The 21,243-nt window shown below is 37.6% G+C and overlaps 2 protein-coding genes across 3 annotated transcripts in view; one reads left to right on the top strand and one right to left on the bottom strand.

Moving 5' to 3' along the window:
- Positions 1 to 330: 330 nt before the first annotated feature.
- PBK (PDZ binding kinase) overlaps positions 331 to 21,243 on the top strand; it is a 28,153-nt gene continuing 7,240 nt past the window's right edge. Inside the window, exons 1-6 of one of the 2 annotated variants that reach the window (XM_054497356.2) lie at positions 331 to 705; positions 5,245 to 5,322; positions 10,235 to 10,328; positions 14,921 to 15,063; positions 15,638 to 15,807; positions 17,428 to 17,557. In XM_054497356.2, coding sequence (XP_054353331.1) covers positions 5,265 to 5,322; positions 10,235 to 10,328; positions 14,921 to 15,063; positions 15,638 to 15,807; positions 17,428 to 17,557 — 595 coding nt within the window. In that variant the 5' untranslated portion in view covers positions 331 to 705; positions 5,245 to 5,264. Of the gene's footprint in view, positions 764 to 5,244; positions 5,323 to 10,234; positions 10,329 to 14,920; positions 15,064 to 15,637; positions 15,808 to 17,427; positions 17,558 to 21,243 lie in introns of both variants that reach the window. The other variant, XM_054497355.2, reaches the window with a different exon arrangement.
- The window catches only part of ESCO2 (establishment of sister chromatid cohesion N-acetyltransferase 2), a 62,393-nt gene continuing 42,219 nt past the window's right edge, over positions 1,070 to 21,243 (bottom strand). The window contains exon 13 of the transcript XR_008504022.2: positions 1,070 to 1,368. The gene's annotated coding sequence lies outside the window, so the exon portion shown is untranslated. The remainder of the gene's footprint in view (positions 1,369 to 21,243) is intronic.

Here is a 21,243-nt window from a genome sequence, read left to right as displayed (position 1 = left end):
ATGACAGTTCTGGGAACACCCATATTTGGTGTAAAAATGAGTGGCACCTCGAAACAGAAATGAGCGGCCCCACAAGGGGTACCCCCTGCCCTGAGCTCTGGGCCCCTGGTCTGCCCCACGGCCCATCCCCTCCTGGGGAGCAGATGTTCCTAATCGTTGAATAAATTAAAGAATGTTGAATTGAATGTGGCAATTACATAAGTTAGCAACATTTCTAAATATCTTTTTTTTCCCTCGGCTAAAGATGATTGTTCCTTAAGCTACGCATTTTTCTTTACAGTGTTTCAAGGCCTCATAAACCTATAATAAAATTGACATCATAATCACGACACATTCAACACAGATGTGAAAGCTTGGAGAGCGCTTCAGCCTTCAGCACAGGCAACTGTGTTCTATTCACCGGGCTGTGCTCCTCGGAAGGGCTGATGGCTCCTGTAAAAGTTTGTGCTCCCCGCGCCTTTCCTTCCTTCCCTCGTCTTTGACGCCTGCGGGCACCGGGAGTCCTGGGCAAAGGAGGAGGAATGGCGAATCGGCGGGGCGTGTCCTTCACGCCGCCCCGTAGCTCCGAGCCGACGCTGGCGCAGCGCGCGACTTTTTGAAAGCCGGGAGAGTTCGAATTGCAACGGCAGCTGCTGGGCGTACGTGTCGGTGCTAGAGGCAGCTGCAGCGTCTCGCTGGGGGCCGCTCGTCACCAATTTTGAAGAGGTACTTGGCCACGACTTATTTTCACCTCCGACCTTTCCTTCCAGGGGGTGAGACTCTGGTAAGAGGAGCTTTTTTTTTGCGAGCCACGGCGGGGGCCGAGCCCGGAGCCGAGGCCTCTGCGGGGGCTTTTGTGACAGGGGAGGATCTGGTTACAGCCGAAGAAGGATTTTGGCAGCCAGCCCCTTGTGAGCCCCCGTATTGGGGTAAACAGTCTGACCTCCACCCCCGAACCCTGCTGAGCGTGTGATATGCAGAGGACCTGAGAGTCATGCGACCCACACTTTCTCTTTGCTTCCCCTTGGACTTTCTACATCTACTTTGTTTCTCTTTTCTCCTTTACTTTTTCTCTCATTCTTTTAATTTTCCGTTTTCTGCTGCCCGTCCCCGTCGTAGCTTTGTCAGTAGTGTCCAGGTATTTGTTGAGTCCCAGGGTCCCAGGCTTAGGGCCCAAAGGTCACTGACGTTTGACCCGGTAGATCTGTAGATTAGCTTGCTTGAGCGCTGCTCACTTTAATGCTGCCTCTTAAACAGTACTTGATTGTTAAAAATATCTTACGTATTCCACAGAGTATGAAATTCTGCTCACGGTCATCCTACTGCCATTTCTAATGTATCTTCATCTAAATATTCACTGTTTTTTTTTGCTGTCATCTTCATGAGAACCTTGTGATTTAGAAATAGTATGGTTATTTAATAATTAATGTTAAGAATGCATATACAATACATAACATAATCTGAGGCAGAGTCTGGGCTACTGGCCAAAAGCCATCTGTCAGTAGTTAATGCCTAAACCTGAGTGTGCAGTCTGGTAAAAAGTGGCCCTCAGACAACTGTGAAATGGATAGGACATGGTACATTGAGGTGCAAATAGCTTAGAGTAGAAGGTGGGACTCAGTCGTAAGAGAACATAATGAAATGTTAATACTTCTGTTTAAACCTAGTTGTTTTTAGAGGTAGGTTTTCTTTTTTAAAACGTGCTGCTTCTGAATATCAAATCCTCCGTAGACTGAGCGGGAAAAGGCAGTGAGACTTACAAGGCTCATCATAAGATTTCCAGGACACTACGCGCCAGGGTTTTCTGTATCCTACTTTGTTGGCACCTCCTTGGTTGCTTTGTTTTTCATTTCTCATGCTTGGATGCCCTAGGGCTCACCCCTCTTCTCTCTACAGTTACTCCCTAGATGATCTTACCTAGTCTCTTGGCTTTAATAACGTCTGCGTGCTGCCATCCCACAAACTTAAATCTTCAGCTTGCATTCTAGACCTGTATCCACCCACCTATTTGACTCCTCCACAAAACTCTCCAACAGCTTTCTGTTTCTCAGTACAAGCTGAAATCTTGACTGTGACTACAGTTGAGTAGAAGTCACAGTCCTGTGCCTACAATGCTCTACTTGACTTGCCAGTCCCTACCCTCAGCCTCCCTGACTTTGTCTCCTTCTCCCCCTTGCTAGCTCGCCTCTTCGTGAAGATTTCTGCCTCAGGTCTTTGTATTTCTTGTCCTCTCTCTGGAAGACTTCCACTAGATATTTGCTTGGGCCTGCTCCCTCACTTCCTTCAAATGAGTTTCTCAAGGAGACCTTTCTTGACCACTTTAAACTCAAATATTAAGCCCCTTCCCAAGGCCTTCTGCTCCCTTCGCTGATATATAGTTCCCCTGAAATAGTATATGTTTATCTTCATACTTGTTTGGGTCTTGTTTGCTGCTCTATTTCCAGAGTGTAGAACAGTGCACTGTTAGAGCACATGGTATGTGCTCAGTGTGTGCAAATTGATTGAGTGAATGAAGAGTAGCTTCACACAGGTAGATAGAAATCTTAGAAGAAGCTGGGTGTGGTGGCTCATGCCTGTAATCCCAGCACTCTGGGAGGCCAAGGCGGGTGGATCACCTAAGTTCAGGCGTTTAAGACCAGCCTGACCAATATGGTGAAACCCCATCTCTACTAAATACAAAAAATTAGCCAGGCATGGTGGCACATGCCTGTAATCCCAGCTACTTGGGAGGCTGAAGCAGGAGAATTGCTTGAATCTTGGAGGCGGAGGTTGCAGTGAGCCGAGATTGCACCATTGCACCCCAGCCTGGGCAACAAGAGCGAAACTCTGTCTCAAAAAAAAAAAAAAAAATCTTAGAAGATCTCTGAGGTGCCGCCACACAGCATCCCATGGGGAAAGATAACACAGATGGAAGAAGGGGAGTCAGAATGACATGCGGAAATTATTCCCGAAGTAGAAATACCTCCTGCAACCCACTCTGCTAAATAGTTTATCCTTCCCCAAAGTTCTGAAACTGGTTTCAGAAATTCTGCTGTTCCTACCTTCAAGTTAAATGGGTCACTTCATAAAATTATTATACTCTTGACAAATACATGTAAAGGGGCTCTTCAGTGTTCTCAGGACAGGTAAATCTGAAGACAATAGTGATTGTAGCTACATTTTAAACAAGATGAAAAAACTTGTCATTAATAGACAGTTAAAGCTGGGCCTTTGAGATGATCTTCTTCCCCTTAGTACACAGTTTTTAAAGATGCTATTATTAAGGGCTCTATAAAAAATTTAAGCAAATCTCTCTGCCTCCCAACTTTTTATAGACAAATGAGCTTATAGACATGTAGGAACAGTTTTGCTTTATAATAAATAAATATAATAGGAAACCTAATTTTTTAAAAAGAAATATAATTTTTAAAATAAAAAAATTCTTAAATATGTTATGAAGAAGTAAACACATTGAGTTGCTTTGTTTATATATGTGGTATGTACATTTTCTTCCGTTCTTTTTTTTTTTTTGAGATGGAATCTTGCTCTTTTGCCCAGGCTGGAGTGCAGTGGCATGATCTCTGCTCACTGCAACCTCCGCCTCCCAAGTTCAAGTGATTCTTCTGCCTCAGCCTCCTGAGTAGCTGGGATGACAGGTACACGCCACCACGCCTGGCTAATTTTTTTGTATTTTTAGTAGAGACGAGGTTTTGCCATGTTGGCCAGGCTGGTCTTGAACTCCTGACCTCAACTGATCCGCCTGCCTTGGCCTCCCAAAGTGCTGAGATTACAGGCATGAGCCACCATACCTGGCCTCATTTTATTTTCATAGACAATTTTTATAACCATTTATTGAGATAATTAATGTATCATAAACATCCACCTTTTGAAAGTGTAAAATTCAGTAGTTTCTAGTCTACTCAGAGATGAATATATTAAACTATTATCTGGTTTTAGAACCTTTTCATCACCCCAGAAAGAAATCCCATACTCACTGGCAGTCATTCCGCATTCTTTGTCTCCCAGTCCCTAGCAACTATTCAGCTATTTTTGTCTCCATGATTTGCCTATTCTGGACATTTCCTAAAAATGGGATCATTGGACGGGCACGGTGGCTTATGCCTGTAATCCCAGCACTTTGGGAGGCCCAGGCGGGCGGATCACAAGGTCGGGAGTTCGAGACCAGCCTGGCCAATATGGTGAAACCCCGTCTCTACCAAAAATATAAAAATTAGCCAGGCGTGGTGGTGGGCGCTGGTAGTCCCAGCTACTCAGGAGGCTGAGGCAGGAGAATCGCTTGAACCCGGGAGGCAGAGGTTGCAGTGAGCCGAGATCATGCCATTGCACTCCAGCCTGGGCGACAGAGTGAGACTCCATCTAAAAAAAAAAAAAAAAAAAAAAAAAAAAGATCATAATATATGTAGCCTTTATGTGTCTGGCTTCTTTCATTTAGTATAATGTTTTCAAGGTTCATTCTTGTATATATCAGCACTTTATTCCTTTTTATGACTGAATAATATTCCATTGTATAGATATGCCACATTTTGTTTATCCATTCATCATCTGATGGAGAGTTCTGTTGTTTCTGCCTTTTGGCTGTTATGAATAATGCTGCTTGAACAGTTTCCTTAAAGGATATAAGAGACCTGTTAACAACTGCTCCTGGGAAGTATAAGAGGGAGACATACTGTTTACCTTTTTGTACTAGGCGATTTTTTTTTTTTTAGCTAAGTGCATATATTACTTTATAATTAAAACAAAAATACCCAATCACTAATATTATGATGGGGGTAAGTAATTGTACTTTTTGGTTTTAGTTTCCTCATTTTAAGTAAAATTGGGCTAAATATATGTTGAGGTCCTTTTTAGTTCTCAAATTTTGTTTGTGATAACATGAACGATAATGTTACAGGCTTTTTTTTTTTTTTGAGACGGAGTTTTGCTCTTGTTGCCCAGGCTGGAGTGCAGTGGCACGATCTCAGCTCACCGCAACCTCTGCCTCCCGGGTTCAAGCGATTCTCCTGCCTCAGCCTCCCGAGCAGCTGGGATTACAGGCATGCACCACCACGCCTGGCTGATTTTGTATTTTTAGTAGAGACGGGGTTTCTCCATATTGGTCGGGCTGGTCTCGAACTCCCGACCTCAGGTGATCCACCCACCTCAACCTCCCAAAGTGCTGGGATTACAGGCATGATCCACTGTGCCTGGCTACTGGCATTTTTCTTCATGAATGAGAGTTGTATTCTTTATATCTGCTGTGTAACTTGCAATTTGTTTTCATCGTAGGACTGAGAGTGGCTTTCACAATGGAAGGGATCAGTAATTTCAAGACACCAAGCAAATTATCAGAAAAAAAGAAATCTGGTAAGATAGCAGATGTAAGACTTTTTTTTTACTATTACTATTGTTGTTTCTCTTAGAAATGTCCTAGTATTATTTAGTTTGATCCTTTATTATCGGTCACTTAGAAACTTTAATGTAACTCCCCTTTATGATGTTAATCTTAACAAATAAGACTTATTTTATAGGCCACGGTTTGATCATCTCTGGACTAATTTTATTGACAATCTAATAGGTTTGGATGCTCTTCCTGCCCAAGAATCAACTTAGCTTGACCCATTATGGAACTGCTTTACCTTTCTCCCTCTCATCCATACATTGCTGTTGTGAGGGAAAGATATTTTCCAAGGCAACTCAATGGACAAAGGAAAATCAACAAACACCTGGATATCCACGTGCAAAAAACAAGCCTTGACCCTTAACTCCCATTATATAAAAAATAGCTAATATTAAATTTCTAGAAAATAACATGGGAAAATATTCTGTTGTCCATTTCTAGTGAAAGAGTTTTCATATTGACCTTGTATCCTGCAGCCATCCTAAACTCACTTGTTCTATTAGCTTTTTAATAGATTGCTTAGGATATTGTATATGGTTGGTCATTTGTGGATGAAGAAAGACAGTTTTACTTTGTTCCCCAGTCTGTATGGCTTTGTTTCTTTTACTTTTTTTAATTGCACTGGCTCCAGTATGTTTTTGAATAGAAATGTTAGTGGATATACTTGCCTTGTTCCCAATGTATTATGTTAGATGTAGGTTTTTCACAAATGCCCTTTATTAGTTTGAGGAATTTTTCTTCTATTTCTAGTTATTATCATGAGTGGGTATTTAACTTTGTAAAGCGCTTTTTCTGAATCTATTAAATTTTCTTTTAAAATCTTTATGTGGTAAATTACGTTAATTTTCAAGTGTTAAACTGAACTTCCTTGTGTAAAGCCAGTTTGGTCATGATATATTTTATATATTGCTTGATTTGCTGATATTGTCTATATTCATGAGGGATATTGGACTGCAGTTGTCTTTTTGGGATATCTGTCTAGTTTTAGTATTAGGTTATTCTGTATTCATAAAGTAAGATGAGAAATGTTTCTCTTTTTTTAATAGAAATATCTTTTTCTTTAACTTTATGTAGAATTGGTATTATTCCTCCTTAAATTGGTGGAATTCACTAGTAAAGCTATCTGGGCCTGGAGTTTTCTTAGTAGGGAGAGTTTAACTGTGATTTCACAGTTAATAGATACAGGGCTATTCAAGTGATCTCTTATTTTCTTTGTGAATTTTGTTAGTGTTTTTCAAGGAATTTGTCCATCACTTCTAAATTTTCAAATGTACTGGTGTAAAGTTATTCTTGATACACCCTTATTAACCTTCTAGTGTCCTTTTTCATATCTGGTACTAGTATTTTATATTTTCTTAATTTTTTTCCTTATTCAGTCTGACTTGAGGTTTGTGTATGTTGGTGAATGTTGCATGCAATTGAAAAGGGCATTTTTTTCTACTCTTGTTGGGTACGGTGTTCTACAAATGTCAATAGGTCAGGTTGATTGACCTGTTTGTGTTATTTTCTTCAGGTCTTCTATATCCCTACTGATATTCCGTATACTTTTTATATTAATTATGAGAGAAGAGAGTTGAAGTTTCCAACTACAATGTGGATTTGTCTGCTTCCCCCCACCCCCAGTTTCTATCAGTTGTTGCTTCATGTATTTTGAAGCTTTGTTATTAGGTTCATACACATTTAGGATGGTTATTTCTTTTCTTTTTCCTGTTTTTTTGAGTTTCCTGTTGTCACCCATAATGGAGTACAACAGTGTGATCTCAGCTCGCTGCAACCTCTACCTTCTGGGCTCAAGCGATTCTGGTGCCTTGGCCTCTGGAGTAGCTGGGATTACAGGCGTGCACCACCATGGCCGGCTAATTTTTGTATTTTCAGTAGAGACAGGTTTTCACCATGTTGGGCAGGCTGGTCTCAAACTCCTGGCCTCAAGTGATCCACCCGCCTTGGCCTCCCTTTCAAGTGCATGCAACATTCACCAAGACACGTAAACCACAAGTCAGATCCCAAAGTGTTGCGATTACTGTGCCTGGCCTAGGATGGTTATTTCTTTTGATGAATTTATACCTTAACTGTTATGAAATACCCTTCTTAATCCTTAGTGGTACTCTTTGTTCTGAAGTCCACTTTATATGATAGTAATGGAGCCACTCCAGATTTATTTTGATTTGTGTTTTAATGATGTTTTTCAATCCTTTACTCTTGCCCTATTTGCGTCTTTATATTTAAATTGAGTTTATTATAAATGGCATGTCTTGTCTTGTTTTTATCCATTCTGACAACTTTAATTTCCTTTAATTGGACTGTTTTGCCATTAGCTACATGTGGCTATTTAAATTTGGTTATTTAAATTTGGATTATTAAGTGTGGTTAAATTTGGATAAAAATTAATTAGAATTAAATAAAATTACAAATTGAGTTCCCCAGTTGTATTAGTCACATTTTAAGTGCTCAGTGCTCAGACAGCACAGATACAGACATTTCCACATGGCAGCATGATGTATTGGACAGCTCTGTTTAGACCATTTATACTCAATGTAATTGTCTATTGTTGGATGTAAATCGGCTGTTTTGCTATTGTCCCATAGCTCATTGATGATTTTTTTCTAATCTTTTTCTCTCTTTGCTTCATTTTTGATAGTTTTTGTTGCTCTGTCTTAAGATTTAGTTATCCTTCTGCTCTAAGATGATGTTATTCTTATCCATTGTATTTTTCATTCCTAAGGTTCTATTTTGTCTTTTTTTTTCCTTGTTATGCTCAGATTTTCCTTTATATCATTGAGCACATTTTTAAGATTTGTCTTAAGGTTCTTATCTGCTAATTTTGCCATCCTTGTAATTTTTTTTTTTTTTTCTTGAGACAGAATCTTGCTCTGTCACCCAGGCTGGAGTGCAATGGTGCGATCTCAGCTCACTGCAACCTCCACCTCCTGGGTTCAAGCAATTTTCCTGCCTCAGCCTCCCGAGTAGCTGGGATTACAGGCACGTGCTACCACGCCCAGCTAATTTTTGTATTTTTAGTAGAGACAGGGTTTTGCCATGTTGGCCAGGCTGGTCTTGAACTCCTGGCCTCAAGTGATCCGCCTGCCTTGGCCTCCCAAAGTGCTGGGATTACAGGCGTGAGCCACCACTCTTGGCCTCCTGTCATCTTATGGTATGTTTCTATTGATTGATTTATTTTTTAATTTTTTGAGATGGAGTCTTGCCCTGTCCCCCAGGCTGGAGTGCAATGGTGCTATCTCAGCTCACTGTAACCTCCGCCTCCCGGGTTCATGCCATTCTCCTGCCTCAGCCTCCCGAGTAGCTGGGATTACAGGCACATGCCACCCGGCTAATTTTTTGCCTCTCTAGTAGAGATGGGGTTTCACCATGTTGGCCAGGCTGGTCTCGAACTCCTGACCTAGTGATCTGCCTGCCTCGGCCTCCCAAAGTGCTGGGATTACAGGCGTGAGCCACCGCGCCGGGCCTCTATTTATTTATTTTTCTCCTATATTGGTCATATTTTCTTGCTGCTTTCATGCCTGGTACTTTTTGATTGGGCGGTAGATATTTTGCATTGTCTAGTACTGGATTTTGTTATTCCTTTATAGAGTGTTTGATTTAGTTACGGTCTGAGGATAAGTTACCTGCACATTAGCCTGTTCCTTTTGAGACTGGCTTTTAAGCTTTGTTATGAATGTTTATCTGGGGCTAAACTTTAGCTGTACTATCTAGTTGTGACCCTTTAGAGGACTTTACTATGTGTTACAGGGTTACCATCCTCCAGCTCATGGTGACATGAAGTGTTCCTAGACTTGTATGATCTCTGGTAATTGTTGAGCCAATTGCTTTCCTCTGGTGCTTTCCCAGCTTTGGGGCATCTACACGTTGTTATGTGTGGATAAGTACTTGGCCAAACACTCAAAGAGAGACTGTTCAGATCTTTGGAGTGCTCTCTTTGGAGCTCTCTTTTGTTCTCTGCTCCACAAATTCTAGCCGCCTAGTCCTTCTTGACCTCTGATCTCTGACTCCTCAATGTGACAGGACTTCTGGATTGTGTGACCTCTGTCCTGCAGTCTGGAAACTGCCTTCAAGCAGTAAGTTAGGGCAGTGATAGGGCCCACCTCATTTGTTTCTCTTCTCTCAGGCATCACAACACTGCTCTGCCTGTTGTCAAGTGTCTGAAAACAATTATATTTTGTCTAGTTTTCTAGTTCATGGCGAGATGGTAACTCTAGGAGCAGTTAATTGTCCAGGAGTAGTTAATTATTTTTCATGAGCAGAAGCAGAACTCCATCTTTTCATCTTTTTTTTTTTTTTTTTTTTGAGACTGTGTCTTGCTCTGTCATCCGGGCTGGAATACAGTGGCATGAACACAGCTCACTGCACCTGCACCCTTAACCTCCGGGGCTCAAGTGTTTCTCCCAAGTAGCTGAGACCACAGGTGTGTGCCATCACTCCTGGCTAATTAAAAAAATTTTTTTTGTGTGTAGAGATGGAGTCTTTTTATTTTGCCCAAGCTGGTCTCAAACTACTGGGCTCAAGTGACCCTCCTGCCCCGGACTCCAAAAGCGTCAAGATTATAGGCATGAGCCACCACATCCAACCCCTTTTATCTTTTAACAATGTTTTAAAAATGTGAAAACAGTTCTTAGCTTGTAGGCCATACAAAAACAGGCCATTTCCCAATCTCTGCTTCAGAGTTACTGTAGGATAAAACTCCAAAAGTAGGCTTGGTCAAAAGGTACCCATTTAAAATTAGGATATATGTTGTTAAATTGCTCTCCAAAAAGACTGTGCCAATTAATACTCTTGGCAGTAGTATTATTGAGAATGTTAAGATGCTTTTGTTTTTTATTTCTATTTTTTATTAATTTTATTTTTTATTTCTCTGACATTTAGTATTATGTTCAACTCCAACTATAAATATCCCGGCCTCTCCGTTTATGCAAAAGCTTGGCTTTGGTACTGGGGTAAATGTTTACCTAATGAAAAGGTAAGTATAAGATTTCAGATTAACCTTTTTTCATGCAACTATAATTCTACTGTACTTGGAGATGAAGAAGTAGTATGAAAATTCCAGTATTTAGATTCAGTTGTCTGCTCCTGATCCTGGCTGACTGCTTTATTCCAGTCCCTAGACCCTTTTGTCACTTTGCCGGTAGCTCTGCCTCTGCTTTTCTCCTAGCTTCCTCCTGATGGGTTATTAAAGGGGAAGACATTTACTTTTTAATTTTTCCTTGGCTTCCATAAGAAGGGGAAGTGGCAGGGGAAAGGGTTCCTTTGTGGTAATTAAACCAGATTCTTCATGAGAAAACCTCAAAGAGGAAGCCAGTATTGGGTGATGTCAGTGACTGCTGTCTCTTCTGCAGCCTTGCCCTCCTAAGATATGCTCTTCTAAAAGAAGTAAAAGATTTTCATTTCTTATGGCATTGTTATTAAGAAGGGTAAATACATGATTTTAAAGTAGGAATACTGTGTTAGAAAAATGAAATAATCGAACAAGTATGGTGCCAATATAGCTGTCAACAAAGTGTTTTTTTAAATTACTTTTTTATTATTCATATATTTTTTTGAAACAGAGTCTCACTCTGTTGCCCAGGCTGGAGTGCAGTGGCACGACCTCCCAGGTTCAAGTGATTCTCCTGCCTCAGCCTCCTGAATAGCTGGGATTACAGGCGTGCACCATCACACCCAGCTAATTTTTGTATTTTTAGTAGAGACGGGGTTTTGCCATGTTGGCCAGGCTGGTCTCAAACTCCTGGCTTCAAGCGATCTGCCCGCCTTCGCCTCCCAAAATGCTGGGATTACAGGCATAAGCCACCATGCCCAGGCCAAAATTACTTCTTTTAATCATTATTCTGTACCTAGTTTCATGTTTATTAAGTGGCAAACAACTACGTCAATATATATTCCTTAATGCATTCTTGGAATCAGTCTGACTAGTCCAACCCTCCGTATCTTAGCTTCATCTAGGTTTACATTGTTTCCAGATAGAAATGCTTTCTTTAATAAGAGGCTAATTAAGAATAATTTAGTAATCATATACAATGGGTATTCCTGAAGCATTTTTGCAGTTTAAACACTTTTTTTGTATGTTTGTATAGTATTAATTTGTTTTCTAATTTGTTTTTTAGTGTTAACTCCTATTTTGAAAGAAAAAAATTCTCACAGGTTTATGGCTAGTTTCATTTTTTTCCCCTTTTTAAAAAGTTTTTAAATGTGAAGTGTTTTTAACAAAGTTACGCTGTATGTGGTTTAGTCAAAAAGCTTCAAATAGCTGATCTTGAAGAACAGCAGTGCCTGCCTGACCCCTACCACTCCTCATGATTCAGCCCTGTCAACCTGGGATTTCTTTTATCCATAACCTGCAAATTTCCTGTGCTTCTCTGCTGAATTAGATCCTGTGTTTTTATGTATCTTGTGTCTTATTATTTCTCGATTTACATCCCGTTTTCATTTAGGACATCTGGTAGCTCCCCATGAATCGGTGCACAGAAGATGTATTTTTTTGAGAATTTGCATTTCCAAAAATGTTTTCATTTTACTCATACTTGAATGGCCCTTTTTGGTTTTCTGGGTTACAATTCTCATTTGGAAACAATTTCCCTCCAGAATTTTGAGAATATCAGTCACTGACATTGTTTTTTTTCTAGCTTACACTGCTGCTGTTGAGAATTATGAAGCCTTTTTGACTGCTAATTCTTCATATGTAATCCGTTTTATGTTATCTGTCCCTCTCACTGTCCTGGATCCTGGTATGATCTTCTGTATGTCGGTAGCATTCTGAAATTTCACAATGACATGAGTGGATGTGGGGCTCTTGGAATCTGAATAGTTCCTGTTCTTAAATTTTTGAGACATTATTTTAAAAATTACTTTGTTGATGATTTTCACCCGTTTTCTCTGTTCTCCATCTGGAATCCAATTATTTGAATGTTGAACTTACTGATTTCTCATCTACCTCTTTTTTGCTTGGTTTTCTTATTTGCTATCTTCCTTTTTCTGAGATTTCCCCAGCTTTATCTTTCAACACTTCTATTGAGTTTTTATCTTGTTTTTAATTAATTATCCTTTTTAAAAATAGCATCTTTAGTCTTTTGGCGTGCTAGAAATGTTCAGTATCTAGGTGTTGATAACACAAGTATATGCACATGTAAAAACTCATTGAGCATTTAGTATGCATATGGTGATTAATTACTAACCTGCTTCTGTATTACAGGTTCTCAACTGACAGTAAACCTCAGGCTAAAGACTTGTTTTATACCTTCCAAAGCTAGTCTACCATCTTTAGAAGCTGGGGGTGGGGGATGGGCAGCTGCCAGTTGGTACAGAATTAAGGAGGGTATCTAGAAGCCCACCTGTTTTTTACCATTATTATTTAGAGACAGGGTCTCATTTTGTTGCCCAGGCTGGAGTGCAATGGTGCCATCATAGCTCACTCCAGCCTCAAACTCCTTGGTTTGAGCAATCCTCCTGCCTCAGCCTCCCAAGTAACCGGGACTACAGGCGTGGGCCACCACATGTGGCTTTTAAAAGTTTTTTGTAGAGAAGGGGGTCTCACTGTATTGCCCAGGCTGATCTCAAACTCCTGGTCTCAAGTCATCCTCCTGACTTGGCCTCCCAAAGTGTTGTGATTACAGTTGTGTGCTACCCCTTCCAAACCTACCTGCTTTTTAAGTAACTTGTAAGCAGTTCATTGGGGCTAAGTCAGTTACTTTCTTCTGCTTTCCAGCTTCTGAAATTTTGTTGCTGTTGTCTCCTCTGCTGTTATTTCCATTCTTTCTGGCTGGTATGTCTTAAAATATCCATTTGCTATTATGTTAGTGGGCTTGGAAAGGATAAAAACAATGTGTATGTTTAAGCTACAATTTTAACCCAGAAGTCCATATTTTTTTGTTAAATCAAGTTTGCATTCCTTGGTTAAATCCAACATAGTTTTGATGTAGTATTTTTAAATAAACTGATGGATTCAGTTTGCTAATAGTAATTTCAATTTTTGTATCTGATATAAGTGAAGTTGGCTTGTGGTTTTCCTTTTTCTACTGTCCCTTTTGATTTTTTAAAATTAAAGTTAAATGAGACTCATAGTCCCTTTTCTGTTCCCTGGGGAAACAGTTTGTATAAGATTGAATGGTAAATTCTTTGAAAGCTTAGTAAACTCACCTGTAAAATCATCTATACTTTGTATTTCTAGTAGGAACATTTTAAACTGGTGATTAAATTTCTTCATCAGTTTTCTTAGATTTTTCTAAGTCTTTGTCCATTTTGTCTTAAATGATTGCATAAAGATTTTATTATTTACTTACATATTTTTTCTCTTGTATCTGTAGTTTTGTTTCCATTTTTATTTGTGATACTGTCTATTTTTTCTTGTGTAATCTCATCAGAAATTTGCCTTTTTTTTATTAGTCTTTTTAATGAGTCAGCTTTTTGCATGGTTGAGTATTCAGATTTCATAAATCTATTCTTATTCTATAGATTAGAATATGTTACGGAAAAGGTGAAGATTGACTTGTTTACTAAATTCTAAACTTTCAAGAGCTAAACTTTCAACCCTTGAAACTTGAAAAATATATTTTTCATAATAAAATGATATGCAGATGCTCATCATTATCCTCAAATGCTGCTGTTATCTAAAACTGGAGGTTTAAGAATAGTTTAGATCAACTTACAGATGATAGATGTACATGAATTAAGAAATCTTGTGATCCTTTTAGTATAGGCTTTTTGATTAAACAAAAAACGTTCTGCAGTCATAGAGCTATGCCTGTGAGGGAGTCCAAAGCTAAACAGATCTTTGGTTCAATCTCTTGTTTTGTGTTCTTACCATTAAACTTTTTCTTAAACTTCTGAGGCTCTTTCACTAGGTTTTGTGCTGTTATGCTGTATATACTTAAGTATTTTGTGATTTGCTCTACTCATAAATATCTACCACCTCAGGTAAACCTTTCCCTGACTTTATTTTACCTATTTAGGCCTTAAAACATGTATACCTTAAATATTCCTAAAATGGCTGAATCTTCCTAGAAAATAGAAAGTTTAAAATTTTCTCATTTGTATGTTCATCATTATCTCCTTAAGCACATATCTTTGAGCATGTGGTAAAAGGTATAAGGTGAATTGGTCAGTGTAGGGGAGCATGCTGTTCTTTGGATGATGATATATGGGCAAAATGTTCTTGATTATCTCTTTAAATTTCCTAATGTTTTTTTCTTCAGGATCCTGTAACTCATCTCTGATACATATAATTAAATATTTAATAAGTTGTAGTCCGACATGATCAAATGGAAATATGGAAAGTAACAATTTTCAGGTTTAAAGTTTGTAACATTCCATCTTTACCCTTCAAATTCTTTTTATTCTCTCCCTTCCACTGTATAGATAGTAAGACTTGTTTCAGTATATTAGATCTTATCTCCCAATTGAAATGGAAATGTAGCAGAGGTGTTCATAGTCCAAACTATTTTAAATACTGTTTTTAAAAGCAAATTTCTTTCAAGCTTTTTCCCAAAAATTTGGAAGTCATTTTAAAAAGTATTGTGGTTTTATTGTCTTATATCCTTTTTAAATGAATTTTTTTCTTAGATCTCCAAGAGGTTTGTCTCATTCTCCTTGGGCTGTAAAAAAGATTAATCCTATATGTAATGATCATTATCGAAGTGTGTATCAAAAGAGACTAATGGATGAAGCTAAGATTTTGAAAAGCCTTCATCATCCAAACATTGTTGGTAAGTTTAAATTTGGTGGCAGTATCTGGTATATTATTTTGTTTATTCAGAAACAGCTTATATGCTCTCTTAACTGGTTTCACTAATAGAAATGAAGAGGATGGGGCTGGATATTTAACGGGTATCAAATTAATGTGATTGGTCTAAAATAAAAATTTGCATATAGTATTTTTTGATGCCTAAGTATATAAACTTCATGGGAATAGATATAATAATTATGTTGCTAGTTCTATGAAGATTTTAGGAATATAAAATGATCTTCATTTAGATAATTTAAATCCATTTAGGTAATTTCCTGGATTTCATTTTTCATTTTTAATACAAGTAAGGCTGGCGAAACCATTATATTTAGGGAAGCAAAGGAAAGTAAAAGTATTTTAATTTGTGGTACTACTGGCAAACACTGAAGGCATTTTAAATGAGATCTACTGAATTAGTCTTGTAAATAGTAGTTGTTTAATTGTATATTTGTCAGTGTTAGTCCAGATCCATGTTTTCAATCACATTACTATAAAGGACTTAAATATTATTGCTCTTCTCTATATTAGTGAAGAAATGTCATGTTTTCTTTAAGGTTATCGTGCTTTTACTGAAGCCAGTGATGGCAGTCTGTGTCTTGCTATGGAATATGGAGGTGAAAAGTCTCTAAATGACTTAATAGAAGAACGATATAAAGCCAGCCGAGATCCTTTTCCAGCAGCCATAATTTTAAAAGTTGCTTTGAATATGGCAAGAGGGTTAAAGGTAACTATGCCATTATATTTTAAATGACTTCTGTTTTTGTTCATATTTTAAATGAACAAATAATCACTTTGCAGGACATCTTTGAATGTGGATGGATATTGTTACTTGTCAGTTCCAAAAAGGGGTTAGTGGAAAACAAAATAGAGGCTTACATTTCTGCTTCCAAATTACATTCATGTGTAGCTTAATACGTTCTGAGAAATGTGTCATTTGGCAGTTTCATCACTGTGCGTGCGGATATCATAGAGTGTACTTACACACACCTAGATGGTAGAGCCAACTACACACCTGGGCTATGTGGTATATATAGCCCAGTTCTCCTAGGCTGCAAACCTGTACAGAATGTTACTGTACTGAATACTATAGGCAGTTGCAACACGGTGGTAAGTACTGTGTGGCTAAACATATCAAAACATAGAAAAGGTAAAATCAAAATATGATATTATAATCTTATGGGACCACCATTGTATATGTTGTCCATCATTGACCAAAAAACATCCTTATACATACATGTGGCCCTAGTCATTCATTGTCCCACATGGCCACAACAATTTATGTATGCTTCACTGAAGATTCCAAAATTATTTCTAAAAATTACTAGACTACCCTCAAAATTGTGGTATCTTTTGAAATCTGCAGTTGTATCTTCTGATATAAAGTATGTAGGATTAGTTAACTTACCACATTAACTAATTTATAAGTATAGTTAACTTATAAGCTATAAGTATAAATAAATACTTATATATAAAAATAGTTAACTTGGCTGGGCGTGGTGGCTCACGCCTGTAATCCCAGCACTTTGGGAGGCCAAGGCGGGCAGATCACGAGGGCAGGAATTTGAGACCAGCCTGGCCAACATAGTGAAACCCCATCTCTACTAAAAATACAAAAATGAGCTGGGCATGGTGGCGGGCACCTGTAATCCCAGCTACTCGGGAGGCTGAGGCAAGAGAATTGCTTGAACTTGGGAGGTAGATGTTGCAGTGAGCCGAGATCGTGCCACTGCACTCCAGCCTGGGCAACAAGAGCAAGACTCCGTCTTGGAAAAAAATAGTTAACTTATAATTATTTATTTTATAAGTATAAAAGGTTAGCAGAAGTATCTATTTCTAAAGAAACTTTTAGACTTCTGGTCAGTATGGCAGACTAACATGGGATGTTCCCTTCTCTTGTTTCAAATACTTTGAAATGCTGGGCACAGTAGCTCACACCTGTAATCCCAGCACTTTGGGAGACTGCGGCAGGCAGATCACTTGAAGCCAGGAGTTCGAGACAGACCAGGCTGGTCAACGTGGTGAAACCTCGTCTTGACTAAAAATACAAAAATTAGCCGGGTGTGGTGGCACCCGCCTGTAGTCCCAGCTACTTGGGAGGCTGAGGCAGGAAAATCACTTGAACCCAGGAGGTGGAGGTTGCAGTGAGCCGAGATCATGCCACTGTACTCCAGCCTGAGCAACAGAGTGAGACTGTCTCAAAAAAAAAAAAAAAAAATTGAAATACTGGACAAATGTAAACCTAGAGTTTAGGAAGGGAGTTTCAAGTTGTTATATTTGGAGGTTATCACATTTTTTTATTAGTTTGTGTTTCTGCACATATGTGTTAAATTTTTTACTATTTTAGTATCTGCACCAAGAAAAGAAACTGCTTCATGGAGACATAAAGTCTTCAAATGTTGTAATTAAAGGCGATTTTGAAACAATTAAAATCTGTGATGTAGGAGTCTCTCTACCACTGGATGAAAATATGACTGGTAAGTTGTACTCTTAAGTTTTAAAATTTTGTTTTTAATACAGTGTTTACATTTTTAAATACGTAAGTCCACATGAATCAAAAATCAAAAACTATTTTTAAAAAGTATATGGTAAAAAGTCTCCTTTTTATCTCTCTCTCTCCCAGTCAGCCTGCAGTCTTCTCCCTTGCCACATGTATAGTATAAATTACTGTATTATTATTAGTAGTAGTAGTAGTATATATTTTAACTGGAGTTACCTTTGGGAAAGATTTCTAACTGGATTGGGATCTTTAAGCAGTAAAGCATCTGGGAATAGAAAGTAAAATTTAGTAAGGTTGTGTAAAGCGGTTTATTTAGCATCAGTAAGGTGACAAGATTTAGGAAACTGGTAGAAGAAACTGGAATGAAGCAGAAAAGAGGGGTGCTAATGAAGGCTGGTCTTTGGCTCTTTGCCCTTTCTTCTCTATTGTATATACTGATCATTGGCTTCTCAGGGAATTTAAGATATGTTCTTGGTGAGAAACAAGAGCCAGCCTCAAGAGAAAGCCTCTGCTTGCAACATATTATTTAGTAAATAATACTTAAATTTGTCTCTTTATATGAACATAAGTTAAACAAATGGTTAATAAATGCTGTTTAGAACATATAAATGCCTGAATTTGTAGCTGAAGTAAAAGTTTACAAGTTGAGTTGAAGGCAAGAGGCAGAATGAATGGACAGACTTTATAAATAAATGATGTTTGTAATCATTAATAAAAATAGCACTGTTGTGAAACCTTATGCTAAATAACTTACAAAGTGGGAACTTTAGAAAGTAAAAGGATAAATTGTCAAACATAATAAAAATGAGGGTTTTTAAAGTACTTTTCTCAATGCTTAATAGATCAAACAGACAAAGGATATTAAAGATCTGAGTAAATAGTAAGGCAAGTCCTTCTGCACCATAATATTTATTAAAATTGACCATATTCTTAGGTCACACAAAAAAACTTCAAATTATAAAAAGTATGAATAGTCTAATAGGTGATATTCCTTAACATCAATGCTGTAAATCTAGAAATTTGTAATAAAATAGGAAACAAAAACTCCAAACTGTTTAGGAATTTAAAACACTTCTGAATAATTTTTGGCTAAAAAGAGAAATCAAATTCATTTATAAAATATTTAGAAGATAATGAGAATATAACAAGTCAAACCCTATTTGATATGGTCAAAACTACTCAAAGGAAACATTTCATTATTTAACTTTTATGAAGTTAAGTTGAATATTCAACTGAAATTGAAAAAAAAGACGCCCTAAGAAGAACAGAAAGCAGAAATGAATGAATTTGAAAGCCTATAAATTCTACATAATCTTAATGTAATCTATTTTAGAACATGTCAGAATTAATCTGAAGTTCCTCCTTGAGGATACATGTTCAAACATGGCTGGGAAAACTCGATGAAAGGAGAAGGAATCTTCCTGAGCAGATAAAAAGTTTTATAAAGCTACAGTAATTAAGCGATGATACTCATGCCAAAATAGGCAGAAAAATAGAACATAAGAGTCAGGAAATAGTTCCCAAATAGAGGAATTTGTTGTGTGATAAAGGTGACATTTTTATATTAGTGAGAAAAGAGGTAGTTTAGTCAGTAAATGATGTTATCTGGACATTTTAGAAAAAAACACAGCTGTTTTCTATCCTTACACTTGAATCCCCATATATTGAAGATTGGGGGAAAAAGTAACAGTAGAAAAAATTGTAGATAAATATTTCTTTAATGTTGGCTGTGGAGAGGACTTTAAAGAGGACACCAAAGCTAGAAACCATCATTAAAAAGCCATGAGTACCTCCATTTAAAAAAAAAGAATTCTATATCACAGTGGGTTGGAGAGGGGCAGGGAGCTTAAGACATTACAAACTGAGATAAACGTATAAGATAAAGGTTTAATATTTCTAATGCATTAAGAGTTATTAGTAATCAATGAGAAGAAGATAAAAGCTCTATTATGAAGAGACGAGAAATGGAAAAAATGGCAATTAGGAAAATATATATGTAATGTTCTTAGTAATGTTTTAAAAGCTAAATAACAATGAGATAATCTGCTATCAACACTTATCACACTTTGTTTAAATTATCTGTTAAATATTTCTCCATTCCTCCATTAGGCTTGTAAGCTCTAAGAAGGGAACCTTGTATATCTTGTCCACTGAAATATCCTCAACTCCTAGAATAGTGCCTGACTTGTAAATATATTATTGAAGGAGTAACAAGATTGCTAGTAAATAAAAAGATTGCTAGTATGAGCAACAATGTAGGTTAACATGTCCTCTCATACACTAAGTAGAACTTGTAACTGCTGTTTTACTGAGGTTAGAATAGGTTTTGCTGTGGTAACACAGACCTCAGAAACTTCAGTGACATACAACAACCAAGGCTTATTACTCAAGCTGCATGGCCATTAGCACCGTGTTCTGTGTCATTCTCCCTTTAGGACCTATACTGATGGAACAGCCACTATATGAACATGGCCACCATTATGGGGAGAGTGAAAAAGCGTTAGCGTGGCACTGTCCAATACAGTAGTTATGAGCTGCATGTGGCTATTTACATTAATATTTAAAACATTGAAATTATTTTCTCAGCCACCCTAGCCACAATTCAAGTGCTCAGAAGCTACATGTGGTTAATGGTTACCACATTGGACAATGCAGATTTAGGAGATTTAATTATCATATAAAGTTTCATTGAACAATACTGCTCTAGAAAGTCTTGCAGTGATAGTTAAATGCTCAAGCTTAGAAATGACACAAGTCATTTCTTGTGGTAGAACCTTTCAGATGACAGTTTGGAAATCTGTATTTAAAATAAGAAAAACCTTTAAAAATGTTTATGCCCTTTGACCCTATAGTTTCATTCTTAAGAACACAATCCAAAGAAGTAATTGAGTAATTGGGCAGTACAGGCATTTTTTTTATAATAACCTGATATATTATTTCCTGCAAAACTTCATTGCGCAAAAGTTTCAAGACGTAACTAGGTTTACAGAAAAAAAACAGGGTTAAAACCTATGCAACTTTGAAAACTAAAGCAATAACAAAAACAGTCAATAATCCTAATAAAAGATACTAACACATTAAATCTGCAAGGGCATAAACATTTTTAAAGGTTTTTCTTATTTTAAATGCAGATTTCCAAACTGTCATCTGAAAGGTTCTACCAGAAGAAATGACTTGTGTCATTTCTGAGCCGGAGCAAGACTTTCTAGAGCAGTGCTGTTCAGTGAAACTTTCTATGATGATAAAATGTTCCTTTGTAGCCATAAGCCCTGGGTTTGTGCTGAAGGTTACATATGAGAATATCTTCAACAGATACTTTTCATCAAGATGGAAAATTTGATCTGGCTTTCTCACTAAAAATATATATATTTTTAAGCATGTGGGAAATATGTTGGCAGCTCCTTTACCTGGACTCACTCACAGCTTTTGTAGTTAGCATAGCAATTCTTAAAGCTACTACACCAGGCATATGCTCAGGGAAGGCATTTCTGTAGGCAAAGGCTTTCTATTTGTGAGGAGATTTGCTTCTGATCACTTCAAAAATAACATTTATGTACTGGGAAAAATATCAATCTTTTTACTGTTTCAAAAATACACATTGTAGCAGAACAGACTATGCAACTGTGTGAGAATGTCCACCAATAAGAGGTGGTTTAATTTATA

This window comes from Pongo pygmaeus, chromosome 7 (assembly GCF_028885625.2).
Source record: "Pongo pygmaeus isolate AG05252 chromosome 7, NHGRI_mPonPyg2-v2.0_pri, whole genome shotgun sequence".
In the NCBI taxonomy this organism is placed as follows: domain Eukaryota; kingdom Metazoa; phylum Chordata; class Mammalia; order Primates; family Hominidae; genus Pongo; species Pongo pygmaeus.
This window is presented reverse-complemented; position numbering and strand designations above follow the sequence as displayed.